This window comes from Tachysurus fulvidraco, chromosome 13 (genome assembly GCF_022655615.1).
Source record: "Tachysurus fulvidraco isolate hzauxx_2018 chromosome 13, HZAU_PFXX_2.0, whole genome shotgun sequence".
Taxonomy (NCBI): Eukaryota; Metazoa; Chordata; class Actinopteri; order Siluriformes; family Bagridae; genus Tachysurus; species Tachysurus fulvidraco.
Genome location: NC_062530.1, coordinates 21283782 through 21307226, shown reverse-complemented (window position 1 = coordinate 21307226; position 23445 = coordinate 21283782). Strand labels below are relative to the sequence as shown.

Below are 23445 nucleotides of genomic sequence, written 5' to 3'. Positions count from 1 at the left end.
GGGGTTAGGGGAGTGAGAGCGGGTGGGGGTGTTAGATGAGCCCCCATTGCAGTAGTGTTGTTTTATCTTAGTCAATGCAGTCCCAATAGGGCTTACTACAGAAGGAGAATGAGGATGTATGTTAGAGAGAGAGAGAGCGAGAGAGAGCGAGAGAGAGAGAGAGAGAGAGAGAGAGAGAGAGAGAGAGAGAGAGAGAGCAAGCGAGTGAGCAGTGTGTGGGTGTGTGTACTGTATGTATGTGTGAGTGTATGTGATAAAGACAGAAACTGAAAAATTAAAAAAGAAAAGCAAAATATGTATATTGAAAAAAATAATAGTATATATTTTAAAAAAGCTAAAGAGGCACAACAAGAACAAAGAGTAAGAAAGCAAGAGTTGGAGAGTGCAAAGACTCACCAATGTCCGCAAGAGAGAGAGAGAGAGAGAGAGAGAGAGAGAGAGAGAGAGAGAGAGAGAGAGAGAGAGAGAGAGAGAGAGAGGCAGAGCACAGAAGAAAGAGAGGAGGGGGTGGATGTGTTAATACACAGGAACACTGCATCAAACCAGTGCACTGCTCTGAGCGGGATGCGTCAGCAGTACATTCACGTTTCCATTGAAGGACAAAAGGAGGAGGTAGAACACAGAGGTTTGACTGCCTGCAACCCTGTCACATAAAGGGAAAAAGCGCAAGAGGATCCTGAATGCTGGGGATACGGTGAGGACCGCTGCTGCCACCACTGTCGCTGCCGTTGGACACTGTCTTCTCCTCCGGGTGCATGTGTGTGCGTGAATCTCTCTCTCCGTCTCACTCTCACTCACTCACTCTCTCTTTCTCTCTCTCTTCTGCAGACCGCCAGGCAGTCCACAGCTCACAAGCAGAGCAGGCAAACTGCCACAACTTACTACCTCAAGAAGCAGGAATAAAAGAATACTGCAAGATCTTTACCGGGGAGAAGAAGTACGGAATCCTATTCAAGACGAGCGCTCTGAAATCGACAGCATGTCACACAGCAAGATCAATTCCTCCTTTTTCTGACACTGAAGTGAGTGAGTGAGAGAGAGCATGAGAAAGAGAGAGAGAGCAAGAACACACAATCGCTAGAGAGAGCTTCACTGCTGCGATGCTGTTGCCCCCCTTCCTCCCCCTTCCTGCTTGCGCACCACCACCCCCGAGCCCCCCTCCAGAGAAACTGACGGATTATTGCTAACTGTGCACGCGGCAGTCTGCAGCTGCTACGGCAACGAGCAGGAGAACAGCGAGTTGAAAAAAGCAAGACGGAATGACCGCAATGTGCGTCCGTTGGCGTTTTTTGTATTCGTCAGAGAACTGCTAATCGACAGGACAAGTGTCGACGGGGGATGAACAACAGCGTGTTAGTCTATAACAGGCAGGAAGGAATATCTTTAAAAGACTTGGGATACCAGTCCCAACACTATTGCTTTTTCTTCTTCTTTTTCTGCGCTACTTGCAGTTTGGAAATGGAGTCTTGTGAAAAATGTTCAGCTGTATGCAGCGTCGGCTTCCAAGGACAATCAATGGGGGAGCTGAGAGGAGATCTTTTACAATCTGACTGGATCCGTGCACCTGCTTAGCTCAATGGGCCTTACCTCTTGAATCAGTTCATTTAAACGTTGCATTCCTCTGAAATTCAAAGGAGCCATTTTGGCACATCTATTCACAGTCCAGTTTACTTTCTTTTGAAAAATGTTGTACTGATCTAATTGAACATTGTCAGTGTTATGCAAATTAAAAAGGGACATTCAACGGAGAACTAATGATGTAAGTATATTGTATATAAACTTCTTCCTTCTACTTTCATATTTCACTGGTTTTCTTTATCTTTATAATCATTCGCCATGTCTCTTCCCCTCCCCTCTCTCTGTCTCTCTCTTTAATGGGTATAACATAGTACCATACTGCACTGTCAATGGAAAACAGAAGCAGTGTCTTGCTCAAGCCAGGGTAGGGCCACTGTTCTCCGTTCCCGAGCCGAATCCCCACATGATGTTGAATTATGAATGCGCCACATCATGAGTCTCTTGTGGCAGGTAACTGTGCACTGGAACGCAGCCCTGCTCTGTGCAGTCTACCTCATGGTGCGAGTGTGGAGTGTGTGCGCCACCCCCACCGGACCGCAGAACTGCCCAGCTGTATGCTCCTGCAGTAACCAGTTCAGCAAGGTGGTGTGTACCAGGCGTGGCCTGGTTCGAGTGCCCCCTGGCATTCCCACTAATACACGGCACCTCAACCTCATGGAGAACAGCATTGAGGTAATCCATGCTGACACCTTTCGACACCTCCACCATCTGGAAGTGCTGCAGCTTGGCAGGAACTCCATCCGGCAGATTGAGGTGGGGGCCTTCAATGGTCTCACCAATCTTAACACCCTGGAGCTCTTTGACAACCGGTTGACTGTAATCCCAAGTGGTGCTTTTGAGTACTTGTCTAAGCTGCGGGAATTATGGCTCAGGAGCAACCCTATTGAAAGCATACCATCTTATGCATTCAACCGTGTCCCCTCTCTCATGCGGCTGGATTTAGGAGAACTGAAAAAACTGGAGTATATCTCGGAGGGTGCTTTCGAAGGATTATACAACTTGAAATACCTAAACCTTGGAATGTGTAATCTGCGGGAGATGCCTGTGCTCACCCCATTGGTGGGGCTGGAGGAACTAGAGATGTCAGAAAACTACTTTCCGGACATCAAACCTGGATCCTTTAGGGGTCTGAAATCCCTAAAAAAGCTCTGGATTATGAACTCCAAAATCACCACCATGGAGAGAAATGCATTTGATGATGTCACAGCCTTGGTTGAACTCAACCTGGCCCATAATAACATTAGCTCTTTGCCCCATGACCTTTTTGCACCCTTGAGTTACCTGGTAGAGCTGCACTTGCACCATAACCCATGGCGGTGTGACTGTGACGTGGTGTGGCTGGCTTGGTGGCTAAGAGAGTACATCCCTACCAACTCCACGTGTTGTGGCCGCTGTCATAGCCCAGCCCATCTGCGAGGACGCTACCTAGTGGAGGTGGACCAGACTACGTTTCAGTGCTCTGCTCCTTTTATCCTGGATGCTCCACGGGACCTTAACATATCTGCAGAGCGAGTGGCTGAGTTCAGGTGTCGCACAGCTCCCATGTCATCTGTCAGATGGCTTCTACCCAATGGAACAGTTCTGACCCATGGCTCCAATCACCCAAGGATATACGTTCTCAATGATGGAACTCTAAATTTTTCCAATGTTCTGCCATCTGACACAGGTGTGTACACGTGCATGGTGACAAACATGGCTGGAAACTCCAATGCATCAGCTTACCTGAATGTGAGTGCAGCCGAGCTCAACACCTCTGAGCACCTAAGCTATTTTACCACAGTCACTGTGGAAATAGTTGGGACGACATCAGAGGAGGTGATTAAACCGAAGACGGTCACGGCTTCACCCTCCGTCTTCCAGCCTGTGTTTATCTCAACTCCAACTGTGCTACTGCAGACACCAAGACAGGTTAGTGTGCCAACTATCCGAGGAACAGTGCGCCCTTCTGCCAGCTTAGACGAAGTGATGAAGACTACAAAGATCATCATTGGCTGCTTTGTTGCCGTCACGCTGCTCGCTGCGATCATGCTAATTGCGTTCTACAAGCTCCGTAAACGACACCAACAGAGGAGCACGGTGGCAGATGCCAGGACTTTAGAGATCATCCAAATGGAGGGGAACGTTCCTCCTACCACATCGGGAACAACTTTACCAGGAGAGGGTGGGATGGTGCTACCAGGTCTAAGAGATCGTAACAACACCTACAAGTCAGGCTACAGCACCTACAAACCAGCACACTCTGCTCCCTGGACAGAGAACAGCATTAGTAATTCTCTACATCGCCCTCGGCCCACAACCATCAGCACCATCCCGGAACCCTACTTGATTAAAACTCACACCAAGGAGAAGGTACAGGAAACCCAGATCTAACATTCCCATAACCTTCTCCTCCTTGTACCCTTTTTTTCTGTTCCTCATGAAAACATGCAATAGAATGCACAAAGGAAAGACAGCGATTACTTTTGTACCCAGTGCAAAAATGAGACTGTTTTTCTTGTACATGCTTATATATAAATATATGAATATAAATATATAAATTAATCCATTATGGGGTGATAAGAGAAGCAGATTATATATAAAAAAAAGAAAAAATGAATTTAAAACTATTTTCTAATGTGTAACTTCTATTTAAGACGGAATAACGAAGATAATGACATTACACTGCAGATGCGAAACAGATTTGTTTGAGAAGTCTGTGGTTTTTAGACCATGCTAGATATAATCCAGTAACATTTCTACATAACTGTCCCCAAAATAATATTTACAAGTTTCTCTTGTAAGAGCACCAAGAATTTGTAATGTGCCAAATGTTATACATGAAATTTGGGTTGAAGAATTCTATGACAAAACAACGCAAGACATTAAAAAAAAAAAAAAAAAAAAAGAAAAGAAAAGGAAAAAAAAAAACACAAAAAAGGAAAAAAGTTCTCCTGAGTCTGCTGAGTCTCAGTAGCTATCAGCCAAATGGTTTTGGTCTCTTATGTGCTTTTTTCAGTGAGTGCTTTTGCAGTTTAACTTCATATTTAAGGAGAATCCCCAGTGCTGAACAAACACCTACAGTGTTTTCATAAGTGTTCCTGGATACAAATCAACATTGATTCTTCATTCACTACTGGGGATTTTTCTATGCAGTTTGTTTTGTTTTGTATTGAACCTGTGTCTCAGCAAGAAGCAGCGAGGTGATCTGATTCCTGCCCCCCCCTTTAATTCCCCTTAAGCCTCTTTAGAGTTTTTTTTTTCTTTTAAGGGGATTTGACAAATTTACCAACAGTAGCTCTGACCATTATCCTCTCTGTAACTGGTCCAAATTCTTTTAAAGATCCCAAATGCTTTGTTAAGACTTGCGCGGCTTTTAGGGCTAAAATATAGTTAAAAATGTTACAACAGTTGCCTCAGATTAGTAGTGTAAGGGCTGAACAGGATGTTTATTTGCAACACTGCAGAGATCGTTGCAATGTCACGATGGTTTGTTGCGAGCTGTTAACATTATCATGACTGCTTACAGTATATCTATTTTTTTTTTCTTAATCAAGAAAGGGTATACAAAGGAATGTGTGACTTTTAGGCTGTCCTCAATGGTGATCATTCAAACAGTGAATTTCATTTGTCCTTATTTCAAGCAACAGTATTTTTATGAGGAGTCTTCAGAGGTTCCAACAATAAAACATTTGGTTTGTATTTCTCTAAAGATAACTCTTTGCTCTTGCCTTTTTTCCCCGATTTTGTACGCAGTGGTAGAAGTTTGAGAATTGTAATGGAAAGACTAACCCTTCTCTGTCAGATATCATTTTTGGGAATGCGCCAGATTTGCATCTGCAGGTCCAGTGCACAGAATTTTCATGGCACATTTTGCTTCTCCTACTTTTTTGGCAAAACGGCTTGTTGGGTAGATTTGAATCTTTGCCAATACGCAGATAGCATATGGTCCCGTCTATTAAGAGTAAATATTATGTTCATGACACAAAGGTGCAGCAATGACATAAATAAAAAGGTAGTCTGCTTTTCTGACACGACAAATACAATGCAATAGGCAGACTTTTGCTAGGATCCTATTCCCCCCGTCATTATGGCACTTAGAGCTCAGGTAACACAACTCCATTTGAAGCACTGGACTAATAAGGTTAAGTGCGGCTTTTAATATCATCCATTATTGATCTTGTTCACCTGTGCACATAGAAAATTAGGTATGGAGTGCATGTGTGTGTTACATCAAGAAAGTGTATGTGAATGACATTCAGTGCCGTTTTATGACTCCCTTTTACAGTGTAGTCTTGTAAACTCAACAATGCATTTTTTTAATTATTTTTTTTGAACAGCGAAACTTCTATTGCTCTAGAACATTTTGAATGCCTCCCTGGGCTATTTTTTTGTTTGTTTGTTTGTTTGTTTTGTTTTGTTTTGTTTCTTTGTTTTTTCCTTTAGTGAGTGACCTTTAATATGATTACAGTGGCTTACGTTCATATTATGCTGCCTCGGCATTTCAGGCAGATTCTTTACAACATTCTATGTTGACTCTCTGTATATGCCGAATATTAAAACATTTCTTCTGATGCCATGCAACATAGAGTCTGTTTTAGGCTTGAATGGGTGCTAAAGTGCTATTATGCTGTACATTTTTAGCATGGATGGGAAAGAGGAGAGGGTGCAGTCTGTAATCAGGGGCAGAATGTCTTCCAAAGCTGAGCTGCAGTAACCCAACATTAGCACACACACACACACACACACACACACACACACACACACACACACACACACACACACACACACACACACACACACACACACACACACACACACACACACACACACACACACACACACACACACACACACACACACACGCACACACACAGCAATTTACTGCCCTCTCAGGATACTCACGCCATAGCATTCACACCCCTTACATAGTGCTGCATCACACACATCACGCACAAACAGCTACACACCAGGCTAATTAGCCAGCTTTGCAGTTTTTACATTTATTTACAAGAAAATGGTGCAGCATAGTGTCTGTGGCTGATGAGGCTTGTAAATTTAATTTGTAATATCACCAGGATTCGTTCTGCATAAGTCCATTTGACTTTCTAAAATCAATAAAATCAAGTGGCAGGAAGTTTTTTTTTCTTTTGTTTTTTTTTTTTTTGACTGGACAGTTCATTTCAATTTAAAGTAAGACACTGCAGCTGAATAGTGTAAAAAAAAAAGTTTTGTTGCAGGTTCATTGGTGAATATTGTTTTACGCTGTTTAAATTAAATCGTTATTTCTCTGTGAAGCTGCTCGCAAGCTAATACAAAAGCCTTTTAGATAATGGTTTGTTGGAAAAATCATTTATTTATTGTTTATTAAGAATATTCCATGCACCGTGAACCACTTTTGAGACTACAATCTAATGTAAATCCAACAGCGATGCCTATTATAAGAAACTGCCCTGAAGTATTCTTGTGATTAGAGACTGGAATGAAAATTTCAAATGTCATGAATGCAGGTCATCTTAGATTCTTAATATAAAACTAAACAAAGCAATGTAGTTTGTTTTTGCACTCTGGTAACCGTGATTTAATTCTAATAACACACACACACACACACTGTATACATTAGCATGCAAGCTCTTCAGAAATATATGACACGCAATGATTGGCATGGCTGAGAAGGCGGAGCTTAATCCCTCTTCCATGTTAATAGGATGGAAATAGCTGAAGTGATGGATGCACATTTCTATTTCTATTTTTATTACTACAGATGTTTGACTTAATCCAAGCAACCTGCAAAATGCTTCCCATGACCAAAACTGTCATTTTTTTTTCCCTGTAGTGTCTTGCACAGAGCCTAAATGTTTGAGTGACATGTGCTTGTAGCTTTCACACAACAACATGGTGTTTGCCTCGTGCCATCCTTCCCTTTTAAGCTCAACAGGAACTATCCGTTCTAGATGGCACGGCGAGCGTCTGCACGCTTTTGACACTCATCATTATAATGCATGTCATACACAAAAAGGTGAAGTGGACCCGAAATGCAATAGCACATGAACAGAGATTCTAATTTGGTTGCGAATAGGCTTAATTTGACGGTTCTGTCAGATCTTTAATGGGCATAGTCTGTGCGCTTGTGCTTCTATTGTCCTATGCGACATCAGCTTGTGTCATTAGGCTTATCTTTTTGCTTGCATTCTTCCTCTCCTTTTTTTATGATGCTAATTGACTTACCATCATTGACTTTCCATGTCAACACTACTGCAGCAAGGGGCTCACGTTAAGGATGTGCGTGCTGAGAAAGGAGGCTACTATTTGATGGCCTCTCCATGGGAAACTTATCACTGGCACAATTATCCTGACAGATTCGAGAATTGCTTTTTCTTCTTTCTTTTGCAGCCTGATATGTTGGTTTTCTGCAGTCTGATAGATAATCATGAGGAGCGAGATGGAGTAAGGTGGAGAGGAGCACACATCAGATGTTTATCAGTTAATGAAGTGTCTTGGTCGGGCCGGGGTGGTCTTTTTCTCTATTTGGTGTGGATGCTCTGACCGCCATCTTGGCCAGAACAGCCATCTGATTTGATATGTTCCAAGAACTGGTGACTGACAGAGACATACTGTAGGTAAAATACAAAAATAGGACATCTCATGTTTTATTCAGTCCTACTCAGAGCTCCATATTGTCATTTTAGTGACACTCAAATATGCATGATACATTGGTGTGACCATTAGGAAGTATATCGGTTCCTTATGATTGAAGTTTATTAATTTAATAAGCCTTGAAAAGGATTCATATGATTGGCTAAGAACTCATCATGGCCGGTATTACTGAAGCTCAATGTATGTAATAAGTAAATTAAATTAAGTGCTGTAATTCTGTTTTATTAATATAATTTGTTTTGCTTTATTGCCAGTCAAAAGTACTGGGACTGATAGCATGTCAAAACAATTTACAGTCAATAAGTATAGTAGGAAATTTCCATGAATGGGTTGAAGTCTTTCTAGAGCGAGTGATATATATCACACCCAATTTTCTGTTCAAGGAGAAATCCAGACTAGCTTTGTGATCATTTTTCTCCATATTTGTCTAACAGAGATGTTTTTATTTTTTTTTTTCAGAAAACATACCGATGTTATTCCCTTTCTATTTCTTTTTCATACAAGCCACCAGCAACCAAAAAACCAAATTTAAGCTTTTGGGATTTAATGCAGAACCCGAGCAGTTTGAAAGGATGGAGCCATGTGCTCTGACAGACAAGACAAATGAAAATGTCTTTCGAATTTTATTTTAAAGCAACTGAAACATGTTTAATTTTATGTGATGTGGTTCTAGCAGTTTTCACTTGGTGCAGGTATTACATTATGTGCTACACTAGAGACCAGCCATATGAGATGTCCTAATTTTACACGTCAGCGCTTGCTCACAAGTGAACATCGTGTGGACAAAATCAGGACTCTAAAGTAGATCAGGTTTTAATAGCTAAGGCACCAGGTTTGTTTGATATTGACTAACAGTTTGAGTAATATAGCATTGCATCATTTCAGATTTGTGGCATCAAAACTGTTCACTGCAGACCTTTGTAAAATGACTCTAATCACAAGGAGATTTATTTATGGATTTCTTTCTTTCTTTCTTACCTTTTTTTTTTTTTTTTTTACATTTGAACCTCAGCTGAATTAGGCATTTATTATGAATTTATATGAATTTAGGCATTGCTTGTAGGTGAGAGAGAGAGAGAGAGAGAGAGAGAGGGGGGGGGGGAGACAGAGTGTCCTCAGAAGGACAGGAATATATTTTGACATTCACTGTCCCCAATGAGAAAACTGCTTTTTTTTTGCATTGGGGAAAACGACAATAGTTTCCTTTTTTTTTTTTTTTTTTTGAGGTTAACCTTTTTTTTAATCATATAGCAGATGACGGGCATTACATTTTTCCTGTCTTTAAATTAAAAACGAATGCCCCAGTGAGTTCTCAGTTTATTAGCTACTTGATCGTTACTTGATTCCCAATAATTAACAACAAAATGTCATTCTATTAGAATATTCTATTCCATGAAACTGACCATTGTAATGAAACATCACTTTTCACATTAATATAAACATTAATGCATGACTGCCAGACTGGGAATGACATGATTTCCCTTAGCAGCCCAGCACTAAGCAATGAGATGCAGTGTCAGTGCGGTGTTAACCCAATATCCATGATTTATCTAAAAATAAATGTTAGAGCATTTTGCACATATTAATTTGTAATTGAATCCTTGGGGCCTGTCTGACTGTTTGTTACCAGTGGCAACATTTTTTGCACAATAACCTCATTAAGCTGGATATTCAGAGAAAAATAATACCCTGATTATGCAGGACATGTTATGACACGGAGACGATTAATATTACTATGTCTACGCCAAGATTAAAATCAGATCTATTTAGAACGATTGAACTTTTTTAAAATGTTATGCAGCCAGGGAAAAAACTGGGAAGACAGTTTGATTGTAAATGATGATCAGTTTGTACAGGATGTTAGTTAATTAGTCTTTATGAAAGAATATCTAATAATAAATTGCCAGCTTGGTGTATATATGTACAGTAAATAATATGTTGTGATGAATCCAGTCAAGCAGAACTTAACCAAATGAACTCCTTGCGTTCAGTTACGATTAGATTAGTTATGATCATTCTATTGACATCTTTTACATTCCTCAGTGCAATGAGACAGCAAGTTTTGCCCCAGTTGTCTCTAATGGCACATCACAAAGTGTAAGGTTTTAAAGACACCATTTTCAGAAAGAAATATATTGTAAAATAAAATATTATATCGGTGGACAGAAGCTTTAAAGTTGTACAGCTCTTTAACCAGCTTAGTGTCCAGGACCAGTGGGATTTCAGAAGACATCTGTTTAGAACAGTGGTCCCCAACCTTTTTTTCGTCGCGGACCGGTGAATGTTTGATAATTTTACCGCGGCCTGCTGGGGGTGGGGGGTGGGGGGTGGCGGCTATACAATTAAATTAAAATAAATAAATAAAAATAATAATAAATAAATTGTATTTAATCATGCCTTTTTAACTCACTACAACGCTAAATCAATGAGAACCCTGAGCTTGTTTCTTTGCAACGAGACGGTTCCATCTGGGGTAATAGGAGACAATGACACCCGAAGTGTGTTGCTTATGTCCAGTTTATTCCGTTGTTTTGTTTTGGTTGCCATCACTGCAGAAAACCCCGCTTCACACAGATAGCATGTCGGAAATGGCAATTGGGATTTAAGTGCTGTGGTGGCAATCTCAGGGTATTCCGCCATGACTTTAATCCAGAACACCGGCAGAGTTTCTAACTTTCTAACGACGTCTGTTTCGTGCTCATTTTTGCTAATTTGTGGGTTAAATTTGAGCAAACACAATATACACGTACACCAAGCACTGTTAAACATGACAAAGTACCGGTGAACAGAGAGAAGAGCGATACACACCTTCTCTCCACCAAAGCTACAACACCACTGCCGCTTGCAGCCGCTCAGCTCCAGACGTCACCTAAACCCGGCCCGATATCACGATATTTTGTGCTTGCGCGGTATTGGTGCGGCTTTAGGTGACGTCTCTCAGCTCCCGGTTAACCTCTTGTTCATGGAAAGTCGCACAAACCCGAGAGAAATACACCAGAGTAAATAAAATGGAAATAATTTATTGTTCCTTGGGCCCGGGGACCACTGATTTAGAGTGAGTGAACTAACAGGCAGTGGTGTCTCAAGTGTTTAAGACATTGAGTTGTTAATCGGTGGATCGGCGTTCGAGCCTCAGCACTGCCAAGCTGCCATTGTTGGGCCCTTGAGCAGGGCCCTGAAGTCTCTGTTCCAGGGGTGCTGTATCATGTCCGACCCTGCACTCTGTAGGTTGGGATATGTGAAGAAAGAATTTCACTGTGCTGTAATGTATATGTAACAAAATAAAGACTTCTAGTTCTAGCTGTTGGGCAGTGATGGCTCAAGTGATCAAGGTTCAACCCCTAGCACTGCAAAGCTGCCACTGTTGGGCCCTTGAGCAAGGCCCTTAACCCTCTCTGCTCACGGGGCGCTGTATCATAGCTGACTCTACACGCCGCTCTGTCCCCAACCTCGAAAATTGGGCTATACAAAGAAACAATTTCACTGTGCTGTAATGTACAGTGTATGCAACAAAAATAAAGGCTTCTTCTTCTATAATATAATTAATATTTATGCAGCTTTATATTTATGAAGGGAAATAGACACATGATGAATAAATAAAAAGTTCCCAATGCTTCGTGCTACTTTGCAGTAAATAGTAGGATACTAAATTTGCTTAGAAACAGGTAAAGATTGCAGAAACAAATGCAAGTGCAGTATGAAGTTTTATTTAAGAAACTGGCAGACAAATCCAAAACAGCGTCCAAAAAAGATCTGAACAGCCAGAGGTCAGGAGATCAAACAAGAAGCAAACATGTTCAGAACCAGATAAACAATATACTGAGATAGTACAGCTTGGTAAGTTCAGGTGTGTACACAAAGTAAATAATTGTTGGGAAGGCATTTAAATAGTGTCATGGTTGTATATAGGTGTGTGTGATTAGTAATCATGTGATTGTGAACACAACAGGGTCTGTTGATGTTGTGGTCTGGTGTTCTGGAAAATATAGCTGGTGTTGAATGATGGATGTAACCCAACAATTTGGTGATCATTTCTTGAAGCCTTTTTCTTTGCAACTTTACTTACAGTACACGAACATCATTGATGTCATCTTCGGGAGCACCTGGAGATCCGACAGCAAAAATACCATCATTTCGAGTGTAGTGAAAGAACCATAAACACAAGCGATGATGAATGATCTCACCAAACTCCTATGTGACATGAGAGATTTCGAAATAACTGAGGGAACATCTTTTGAGCAAATAGTGATCATCTCTACAGTAGTACAGTCCTACAGACTTGAAGGAATTATTCAATGGTATGTTAATGCAGTGCCAGCCGAAGCTGTACTAGTTCAAGCCCAACACCTTACTAAGCCCCTTAATTGGTTACTAGGGTGCACTTCTGTGCAAAAAATCTTTTGTGTTCTTAGTGTGAAAATACCACACATACATTTTTAAAGAATGAATATAAATAAGTAACATTTTAGATGTAAGACGAACAACTGAAAGCCAATTCAGCAGGAATTGACTTTCATAACATTTTAGATATAAGATGAACAACTGAAAGCCAATTCCTGCTGCATTATTGGGCAAGTGCTGTATGAATGAAATATGAAGGAAATATTTTTTTATTTGATTTGTAAAAGATTTTTTTAAAAGGCAGAAATAAAGCAAGAATCGCATGAATGATTTTTGTAGCATTTATTTTTTAAATGAAGCTATTATGTATGAAATACAATCGTCTGGTTAATACAAGGAAAAGCCAAAAATGTAAAAAAATTATTTAAATAGATAGATAGATAGATAGATAGATAGATAGATAGATAGATAGATAGATAGATAGATAGATAGATAGATAGATAGATAGATAGATAGATAGATAGATAGATAGATAAATAAATAAATAAATAAATAAATAAAACAAAGAGCCCAAAAAATTATTTTGGTTATAAAAGCTAAGGTTAAGGTCAGATTAATGTAAGTGTAGCATTAATTATCTATATCAATAATTATATCAATGGAAGTTTCTCTTATAAATATTATAACCAGGTCCGTAATGAGTTATACGTAATAAAGAATAACTAGATTTGTAAAGTTCGTCCTGACAAAATTTGTTGTTGGCTTTGACGGTGCAAGTATTCGCAAAGGCCGGTGCTTTTTGGAGGCGAGTGGACATAAGGGTCAGTGTTACTTTTGGAGGCAAGTGGACAGAAAGATAGGGTGCCAAAACATTTTGAGCCAAGTGGAGACTAGCATGTGTCGTCATCTGAATACTCCTGAAGACGTTCCCCTCATTAGGTTGAGTATTTAGATACGTCACATGTCCATGTTGTATAAAGTTTTTTTATTTGGCATATTTTGTGGGCGGGGCTGCGGGACAACCGAAAGGCCAGTCGGTACACCAATTTAAACCTTTGTTCAAAGTATCACCCTAAAGGAGCTGGCCGAGTTTGGTGTAGATAGTTTGAAAGCTTGCCGAGTTATAAACCTTCAAATTTTATAATGGGAGTCTATGGGAAAAAAGGCCAATTTGAGACCCAGTACCGGAAGTACCGGTTGTCAGATCGCTTAGAAAAGTAATAGCAACAAACTTCCGACCAGGTTCTACAACATATCCGAATTTGGTGCATGTGGTTCGAAAGCCCTAGGCCGCATTAAATTTTATAAATTTTTGTCTAAGCTGAAATAGGAAAACAGAATATTGGCTTCTACAAAGCCTAAAAAATTAGCAATATATTATTGTCTTCTGCAGTCCAATCTAGCATCAGAAACTCCACCCTGGAATTCAGAATTCAAAATATGGACACATGAAATGCAAAAGAAATTCAGAACGTTATTGATTTGCTTTAGGAATCCAGTGCTTGCCTTTTTTCCCCCTTTCAATTCATTTCTATTATTTTTTCTTTCACAGAACACCTTCTCATAAACACTTTTGCACAGTGTTATAAAGACAGTATTTGCACACCAAACTCCTGGTGTATTAGATATTCCGAGGTACACTGATAATAATTAATCCTCTATAACTCCCTGTCTTCCTTAATTTTATTAAAAAGGCTCCACATAGGCTAATTGATACACTAATCACCTGCTTCTAAAATCTGTTGTTCACGATAAAGCCTAGAATCTTGTTGCGAAACTGTCTGATCCAGCTTAATCATCCCTTACCATCTGGCCAATGCACCCTTGGCATTTGTAACAATTTACTTAAGCTAACCAATCTGGAATTTCAGAAAGCCGTTATATAATAAAATCTGAGCTACACTCAAAAATAGTGGATTATCCCTTTCAAGGGGAGAAGTAATTTGTTTAAGGTCAGTCTACTTGTAAGTTATAGAAGATCGGTCATGATATTAAGTGTGTGAGATAAACAACTCTACTACCAATGAGGAAATTGCTGGTACTATTATAAAAAGCATTATAGCTGGATGGTTGGAACACAGGGTCTCAGCGTAGGTCTAGTGGAATATATTCACTGAAAGACGTGATTGTTGCATTTATTTATTTTTTAACTCATGCTTCGAATACGGAATCGAGAAAATAAGAACTCGCAGTAAGCAGGAAAAACCTCTCGCTTTGTTAGCATGTTCTTTTACCACACTAATTGTACTGTTCTCTCATTATTTAAAGCTTTGTTTAATTTTAACTTTTAGACATTGTTTTATTAGTCTATTTATGTCTACTTTCTTTAAAGAACTTAAAAAAAATGTTATTGAGAAAGTTATTCTGATTTATAACCCACAGCTGAGCCTCCTCAGTCACTGCCGGTGATGTGTTATAGATGTGCCAGAGAAGTGGGCTTAAATAAATTAGCCCCAGTGCACACTGAAATCTAGACGGCTTTGCACTAAATGCAATTACTTTACACGGCTGTCAGCGATACATTGTGTGAATCTACAATCTGTGTTAGAAAGAAATCAGTCTTAGTCTCCGTGTAATTTTATGTACAACCAGTGGGGGTGCTGTTGTTCTGGTGTTTTGTGGTTCGACGAATGTAAAAATAAACACGTTTAAAAACATTTGTTAGCCTTGAATAAATAAGGAATAACACACGACAGACCACGCTGTAATACTAAATAACTCATGCTAGGATGATGTTTTAACTTCAGTCTGAAGAGTCTTATTTCACAAATATATCAGTGATTTTTCCACTGATTGCAATGTATATTATTTATGAATGAACTAGACCTCATGGTTTTTAACAATTTATAGATGTATATAATAATAATAATGTTGAGGAACCTCATTGAGAAAAAAAAATCATTCAGTTTTCTCTTACATTATAGCAGCGATAACCTGTTGTTCCATCATCTTTTTTTCTGTCCTATACTCTCTCTTAATAGATAAGAAAAATAAATAAATAAATAAATAAATAAATAAATAAATAAATAGACAGACAGACAGACAGACAGACAGACAGACAGACAGACAGACAGACAGACAGACAGACAGACAGATAGATAGATAGATAGATAGATAGATAGATAGATAGATAGATAAATAATGCAGCTATCCAGGAGACTTTCATACTACCATAAATGTTAGAAAACTCCAACACTTAATATTTCTTCCATAAATGTTGCATATACTTTATGGTAAAAAGTTTATGGAGGCTTGGCCATCACACTCTGATATGCTTACTGAATATGCCAGATTCATGTTCCAGATTTAATCTACTTTTGCTGATAATTAGCTCCAGTCTTTTGGGAAAGCTTTATACTAGATGTTGGAGCGTAGCTGTTGGATTAGTGATCATTCAGCCACTAAAGCATTAGTGAGATCAAACCCTGATGTAAGAGGAGGTCTGGTGTTCAGTCGGTGTTCCAGTTCATCCTAAAGGTCAGAGTCGGGGCTCTGTGCAGGACACTCGGGTTCTTCCAATCCAACCTTCTCAAACCATGTGTTCATGGAGCTTGCTTTGTGCCCAGTGGTATTGTCATGCTGGAGCAGGTTTAAGCCTCTTATACCCAGTGAAGGGAAACTGTACGTCTACAGCATGCAAAGAAATTCTGTGGTAACAATGTGAAGAAGCGCATATGGGTGTGATGGTCAGGTGTCCACACACCTTTTGCCTTATAGTGTTCATGTCTCCTTCAGGAAAAATATGCCACAACAAAACAGTTTTTTTTTTTTCATTTTATAATCTATTATTTAGCATTTGTGAAGTGCCCGCCATGCAAGTCCATGTGAACGAGCTGCAGTCTAAGCCGTGCTTTTATAAACAGATACGTTCAGTTAGTTTTAAGAATTCAACCATGATGTAATATAAAAAAATGTGGTATTTAATCATAACAGAAAGAGCCCTATTAGACCATTTATACCATCGGCCCTTAGGTTACTCGTTTACCTGTGAAGTTAGTATAGAAATAACAACAACTTTGTGATCTAGGCAAAGACAACAGAAGACATCAGAAGTCTGCGCTGGTCTCAGTCCTATCGCTAATGAGTGGAAGTGTATTTCATCATTACTCACAATACACAAGCCAAGCCTTATCAGAACGAAACACTTGCTCTGAATGGAAACAAGGTCAATACCTGCAGTATCTCCTTTAGTGCGCAGATGAGCAGTGAATACATTTCAATGCTTCATGAGTGGCTACGATTAGCTAGGGGCAGCTTTAGGGTGATGGAATATTTTAAAGGAGTGATTCTCCTCACTGAGTCTGTCTCGCTGTATGACTCAGCTCTCATGCTTCATCAGCCTTTGCCACTTCTTCAATCCGTATGTGTGTGTGTGTGTGTGTGTGTGTGTGTGTGTGTGTGTGTGGTTCCTCCTCAACCTGATCTCCGTTCATCATTTTCGCCATCAGTCTTTTGGCATTCCTAACGTGATTTCTCACTTTTGCTGGTTGTACAGTATACTGCAGAGGGTTGGAGTCAGGAAGAAGTGGTAGAAGGAGACACTGCAGAGACAGAGACAAAGCTGATGTCATTATACCGCAAGAATAATATACTGTAGCGCTGAGCGAGCTTTACTGCTGCGTGTACACACAGCACCCCGATGAGAGAGCCTATAGAAAAGCTATATAATCTTTACACCCAGGGAATCACATGCAGGCAGTGTGTGCACTTATTGTTCACATTCAAATGCACCTTCATGTGTTGTTATCTAATTACTTCATAATCACCAAACACTTTCTATTCTGTAAGAATATCGTTATTTTTATGTTGCCTTTTATAATCATATTAAAATAAACGTTAAACACTTAAGGTTATGCTATTAGAGAAAAACTATCGAAAGGCAGAATGACATCATGTAGCCTGACATGAAGCTTTTCCTATAACAGCATCTGGAGCATCTGCCACAAAAGTTTGTGTAAAATCAACTGCTATAACCAAAACCTTTCATTTGTATTGTGGTGCTGTTATAGAAAATGAATCTATATGTCCTGACCAATCAGAATTGTGAATTCAGAAACAGTGTGATGAGAAATAGATTCTAGTTTCTAGTGGTTTTTAGACATGCACCATTTTGCGACAGAAATGAGGGATGGCCTGGGAAAGCTGGCCTGATTGGCTGTCTTATAAACTATATTCCTCTGTAACTTTAATCTTTTCAAATTGCTGAAAATGTCAGGCTTGCTGCTTTAATGCTGTTTAAGTGATCCACTTTGCAGATTGATTTTCTACACCGTAGCAATTGCCTTTAAAGATGTTTAGTAGAAGAACCGTTCTGGACTGAAAGTAATGACAGAAATCTGGAAAGCAGCCTTGAAGTGGCTGCAGTAACCTAAACATTATTTGGACCTTTATTTTGCCTCCAGATTAATCCAAATGTTCCATACGGAGAGAAGATGTTCATGTAACGCTGCAAGGCGAAATATATATGGATAGATGGTCAGAGAGTGAAAATCAAAAGGCTAAACCGCTGCATTGTTATATGGGGCCATTTATGGAATATCGACCTGTGTGTGTGTGTGTGTGTGTGTGTGTGTGTGTGTGTGTGTGTGTGTGTGTGTGTGTGTGTGTGTGTGTGTGTGTGTGTGTGTTACACTCTCTTTAGTTTTTAGATAAACAGACAAAGACAAGCATTCAGTTCTGTATGAAAGCCTGAAAGCATCCAACGTCCACTGCCTCAGAGAACATCATCAGATCAAAAACTTAATCTAGCGAGGGGGTAGAGGCAGAAGGGGAGAGATACAAACAGGAGATACAGACAAGGAGAGGGGTACAAGAGGGAGATTATAGGAGAGACACTGAGAGGAAAAGGGAGAGAGAGAGAGATAGAGAGAGAGAGAGAGAGAGAGAGAGAGAGAGAGAGAGAGATACTATATGAAACAGAAAGCAGGATGTGATACATATAGAGAGAGAGACTGAGATTGGATGAAAGGCTGAGAAAGGGGGAGCACAGAGAGAGGATGAGAGAGAGAAAAATATGGAGAAAGAAGAAGGACAAAAAGTAAGGCACAGAGAGAAATACTGAAGGATAGAGATATAGAGGAGAGACAAGCAGAAAGAGAGTCACACGTAGAAGAAGATAGAGAGACATAGAGAAAGCTAGAGCTAGAGGAATGATAAGAGACTGTTACAGAAAGAGAAGCAGGCAGAATAGAGAGAGAAAGAGAGAAAGAGAAAGAGAGAAAGAGGTGGGAGTGAAGTAGAAGAGGATTACACGAAGACGGCGAACACGAGGGAAGCCGGTCTCTGCTGCAATCCCCGTTTCCTCTGAGCATTCACTATTCAAATAATGGTGTTCTTCTCTGACACTTAATAGTCTCACAATCAATACAAAAAAAAAAAAAAGGAGAATAAATAAATAAATAAAGTGCAAACAGCAAATATGCTGGGATTGCAGAGTAAGCGTATTGAAATCCCAAAAGTGCCTTTCCTTTTGTTGAGCTGACAGGATTGAAACAGTGAAACCGACAAACTCATTTAGCCTAATCCCCACATTCAGAGGCCCAGGAGAGCGATACGCTCAGAGACTCAGCACACAAACCACTGACAAACAGCACACAGCGCTCAGCCTTCAACCTCACCACTACACCCCAAACCTGATTCAATCAACATGACCTCCTTATCAAACTCTTTAGTTTACTCATCACAAATGATCTAAAGGTGTGTGTGTGTGTGTGTGTGTGTGTGTGTGTGTGTGTGTGTGTGTGTGTGTGTGTGTGTGTGTGTGTGTGTGAGAGAGAGAGAGAGAACAGGAGGAGAAGAAGAAGTAGAGATCAACAAAAAACTCTACAGAAGAATCTGACTCTGAAGCAGCACAAACGTCTACAACTCGCAGTAAATCAAATGCACGTCATATGCCTCGAATAACCTCACTCACTCATTTTCTACCGCTTATCCAAACTACCTCGGGTCACAGGGAGCCTGTGCCTATCATCAAGGCAGGTTACACCCTGGACGGAGTGCCAACCCATCACAGGGCACACACACACTCACGCAATCACACACTACGGACAATTTTCCAGAGATGCCAATCAACCTACCATGCATGTCTTTGGACCAGGGGAGGAAACCGGAGTACCCGGAGGAAACCCCCGAGGCACGGGGAGAACATGCAAACTCCACACACACAAGGCGGAGGCGGGAATCGAACCCCCAACCCTGGAGGTGTGAGGCAAACGTGCCCCCCCATACGAATAACCATTCGAGTTAAATGTGGAATTTATCGATATATGATTCATTTGTTTGTGTGGATTCACATTACTCATTTATTTCCACATATGATTTTTTTTTTTCACACGATTCACTTTTCACACATTTTGTTCAGTATTTTCACACAAGATTCATTTGATTTCATAGGATTTGTTTAATTGATTCATTTATATTCAGTATTTTTAATTTGAAACCTTTTTCAGTGATTCCCATACTGTATATTCAAAGTTTTTTTATTCATTTATTTTCACATTTTTAAACTGATTTAATTATAAATCATAGGGATTTAATTTATTTTAATTTAATTTTTAATTTCATTTATTTTCACACATTTTTTAAAACTATTTTCACCTGGTTTTTCACCTTTTTTTCAAACATAAGATTTTTCTTTTCAGCCTTTTTTTTTTACACATAGTTTCAATATGATTAATATATTTTTACATGTGACTTTTCTTTTACATGATTTATTCATAGTAAATATAGTTTTAATTACACATGATTCTTTCCTTTTTACACCTGATTTTTTTTAGCATGACTCATTTACACATTTTCATTTTCATGTCTCAAGATTCACTTTTTTCATGCATGATTTTTACACGTGATATTTATTTTCATGTTTATTTACGTGACTCAATTCTTTTCACATTTTTACACAATCCATTTGTCTTCGTGTGTTGATCGTTAAATTTGATTCATCTGTTTGAATCTTTTTTTTTTCCTATATTGTTTTTATGACGTCAGGTTTACAAGGATGTGCTAGGAGTTACAAAACCCACAAATGCTACTGTAATAGAGTGGGATGCATTATTCCCAGGCAGGAGTTTAATACGTCAGCAAATTAATAATTCATGATGAATCCTTTCTTAAAATCGTGTCAAACTATTTATTTTTTTTTTTTTTTATCAGCCATTTCCTGGTGAAGGTTCATCAGCAGCCAGCACACGTTTCCTCAAGGCAGTGTTTGATGCTAAGGCTATATTTGCAATTAGTCCTGATCCCTTTGGGAACCACTTGACTAAAGACCTGAATGACATTTACCACGGCAGAGAGATGTCCTTTACCTTTCAGTTAATTAATTCATAGACATCTTGAGTTCCCATCATATTAACCATATTATCTAAAAAAAAAAATACAACAGCAGTAAACACTCGAATACATTTGATAGTAGATACATAGACAGTGATGCAAGATGGAGAGCGCTGTCTAGTTTTTCAATTTTCCACAAAAAAGCTGGGCTCTCAATCCATAAGTCTCCAGTCTAGTCCTGAGAGACCTGCACCATTTTTAACTTGTTTTTACTTGGGGTCTCTGCAGATCATATTGAGAACTTCATGTCATTTCAACCTCAGAAAATCAAACCGGCGTGTTTGCTGAACCTGAGTACAACACCTTCAATGTGTTGTAGGAATCCTCACACCGCCTGAAGGAATAAAATGCCCAGACATTTCAAACTTTGCCCTCCAGTAAAGCCCCTGGCGCAAACAATCGATCCAGCATCCCAGGTTGTTTATGGCATCTTATGATGTACAGCAAACACTGCGGTGAATGCTATGGAGAGAAACACAACATTACCCATATGACAACTAGCTAAAATGAAATACAGATGTTATATTTTTATGCGCAGTCTTTGACACAAGATGTAAACAACATAATGAATTGTGTGCGTGTGTGTGTGGATTATAATTCACTGGATAGTTCAAATCATGCCTGGATATGCAGTCAGGTCTCTATCAGCTATTAACCCCCAACTGATAATCTTCCATTAAATAACCATCATCTTAATAGATGTAAACAAAATCTGTTGGTTCTGTACATATGAAAAAAAAATGTGCATTGCAAATCTTAAGGGTTGAGATTCTGTGGCGTTCTTCTTATTATTTGGAATGAGTCATTTGCTGGCAATTTAGCGCCTCTCTTCTGGCAGCCTTGAAGATTTCCAATCAAACACAACATTTAATCACATTTGTTATCTCACGCAGGGTACAAAGTTGAGGATTAAATGAATATGATCATCTTTAAAAAGTCTGTTTCAAATACTGCGTATGCATAGTCCAAGCAAAACCGCTCTCATTTATTATTAGACGCTTGCTGACGGCATTTATTATTTTTCTGGGAAATAATTGCTTATTACGTCTTAACATTTCTCTCATTTCAGAGAAAGGATAATTATTTTGTGCAGTAGTCATGAATATCTTCTACATAGTTGATTTACCCAGGGCTGGATAAATCATAACAAAAAAAAAAAAAAAGGAAAAAAGAAAAAGGAAAAAAAAGAAGTCCTCCTCTGTCGTGCATTTTAGCTGCCCAGAAATCTAACTGGCTAGCTAAAAAGTAGCAGCTAAAGTAATGTAATAAGGAAAGGCAAGCAAGTTTCTTAACACAGACTAAAACAAACAAATGCCCAAGTTCAGCCATGAGACGCTATCTGTGCTCTGATTGGCTCCCACAATGACAGTGCTGCCGCCTACGATTTCCTATCTATGTAATGTTTTGTTATCCTGACTAACTCTCTGGACAATGCTCTCTGTGCTCCCCAGAACACCGTAGTCCTCCTACTGTACCTTTCACAGCCACAGCATGGTTCTTTTATCTCCACATCCAAACATATCTAACAAAGCAAGACTTCAAACTTGCTCAGAAGCAGCAGCACCATAGCAAATCTAGTCCTCCAAGACCAAACCTAGCTACACTCCAGTTCCATGAGTTAAAGCTGGTAAATCTATTCTGTTTGGTTTCTAGAGCTGGAACAGATCTATCACTGGGAGATATACTCATTTGTGGCTGGGGGTCAAAATTGGCCATGCTTTCTGAATGAAAAGGAGCTAAATTCAGTAAGCACATGTATGCGAAAGAGGGCAGAAGGAACTTTTCAGAGATTTCGTTCATCTGTTTTGTGAGATAACGTGAGCAGCAGTTGAAAATGAATCACTGGCTGGCTTTAGGTTTCTTAACCGATCAGAACTTGTCAAAGGACCAAAATATATAGAGAGGAAAATGGTTGAAAATCATTGGCCAACATTTATTGTGGATGTGGTAGCCTTGTGATTAAGGCGTAGGAATACCAGTTGGAAGGTTGTGAGTTCAAATCCCAGGTCCACTAAGCTGCCTCTGCTGGGCCCCTGAGCAAGGCACTTAAACTCTTAATTGCTCAGTGGTATAAAATGTAAGTTGCTCTGGATGAGGGCATCTGCTGTAAATGTAAAACTTAAGCTATGAGATGTGGTGATCTTTTACACATAGCCAGTATTATTGAAGTCTGGCTGGCATCATTTTTCTGTTGCAAAAAATGTAACCCCAATGTGGCTAATGTAAATGATGCTTCAACCTGGTTGTGGCAGTGATCCCACATACCTTTGTATTCCTTGTAAAAACTCAAATAAATAAATAATATAAAAAAAAAACCCTACCAATGAAAGCACTTTGGACCTTAGCATATGCAGCAGCTGGTGGAATTTGAAAGTATGATCCACAGTTGCAGCAACGAGGTGTGTCACAACATCATAATGCGCAGTAAGTTTAATCCAAGCTACATACCAAATGAATATATATATTTGTAAAGAGTAGAGTTAGTTTTTTACCTGTCCGCCTGAAACTATAAATAAAAAACTAATAGCCCAGACATAAAATCTTCTTATCCTAAGCACCCAG

General features: G+C 39.5%; 1 protein-coding gene across 1 annotated transcript; it reads left to right on the top strand.

Annotated features, from left to right (window-relative positions):
* The first annotated feature begins 492 nt into the window (after positions 1–492).
* Positions 493–6707, top strand: lrrc4.2 (leucine rich repeat containing 4.2). The gene is made up of 3 exons (XM_027161364.2): positions 493–694; positions 829–1759; positions 1890–6707. The coding sequence occupies exon 3, from the start codon at positions 1999–2001 to the stop codon at positions 3946–3948; it is 1950 nt and encodes a 649-aa protein (XP_027017165.1). The 5' UTR covers positions 493–694; positions 829–1759; positions 1890–1998; the 3' UTR covers positions 3949–6707.
* Positions 6708–23445: the final 16738 nt, after the last annotated feature.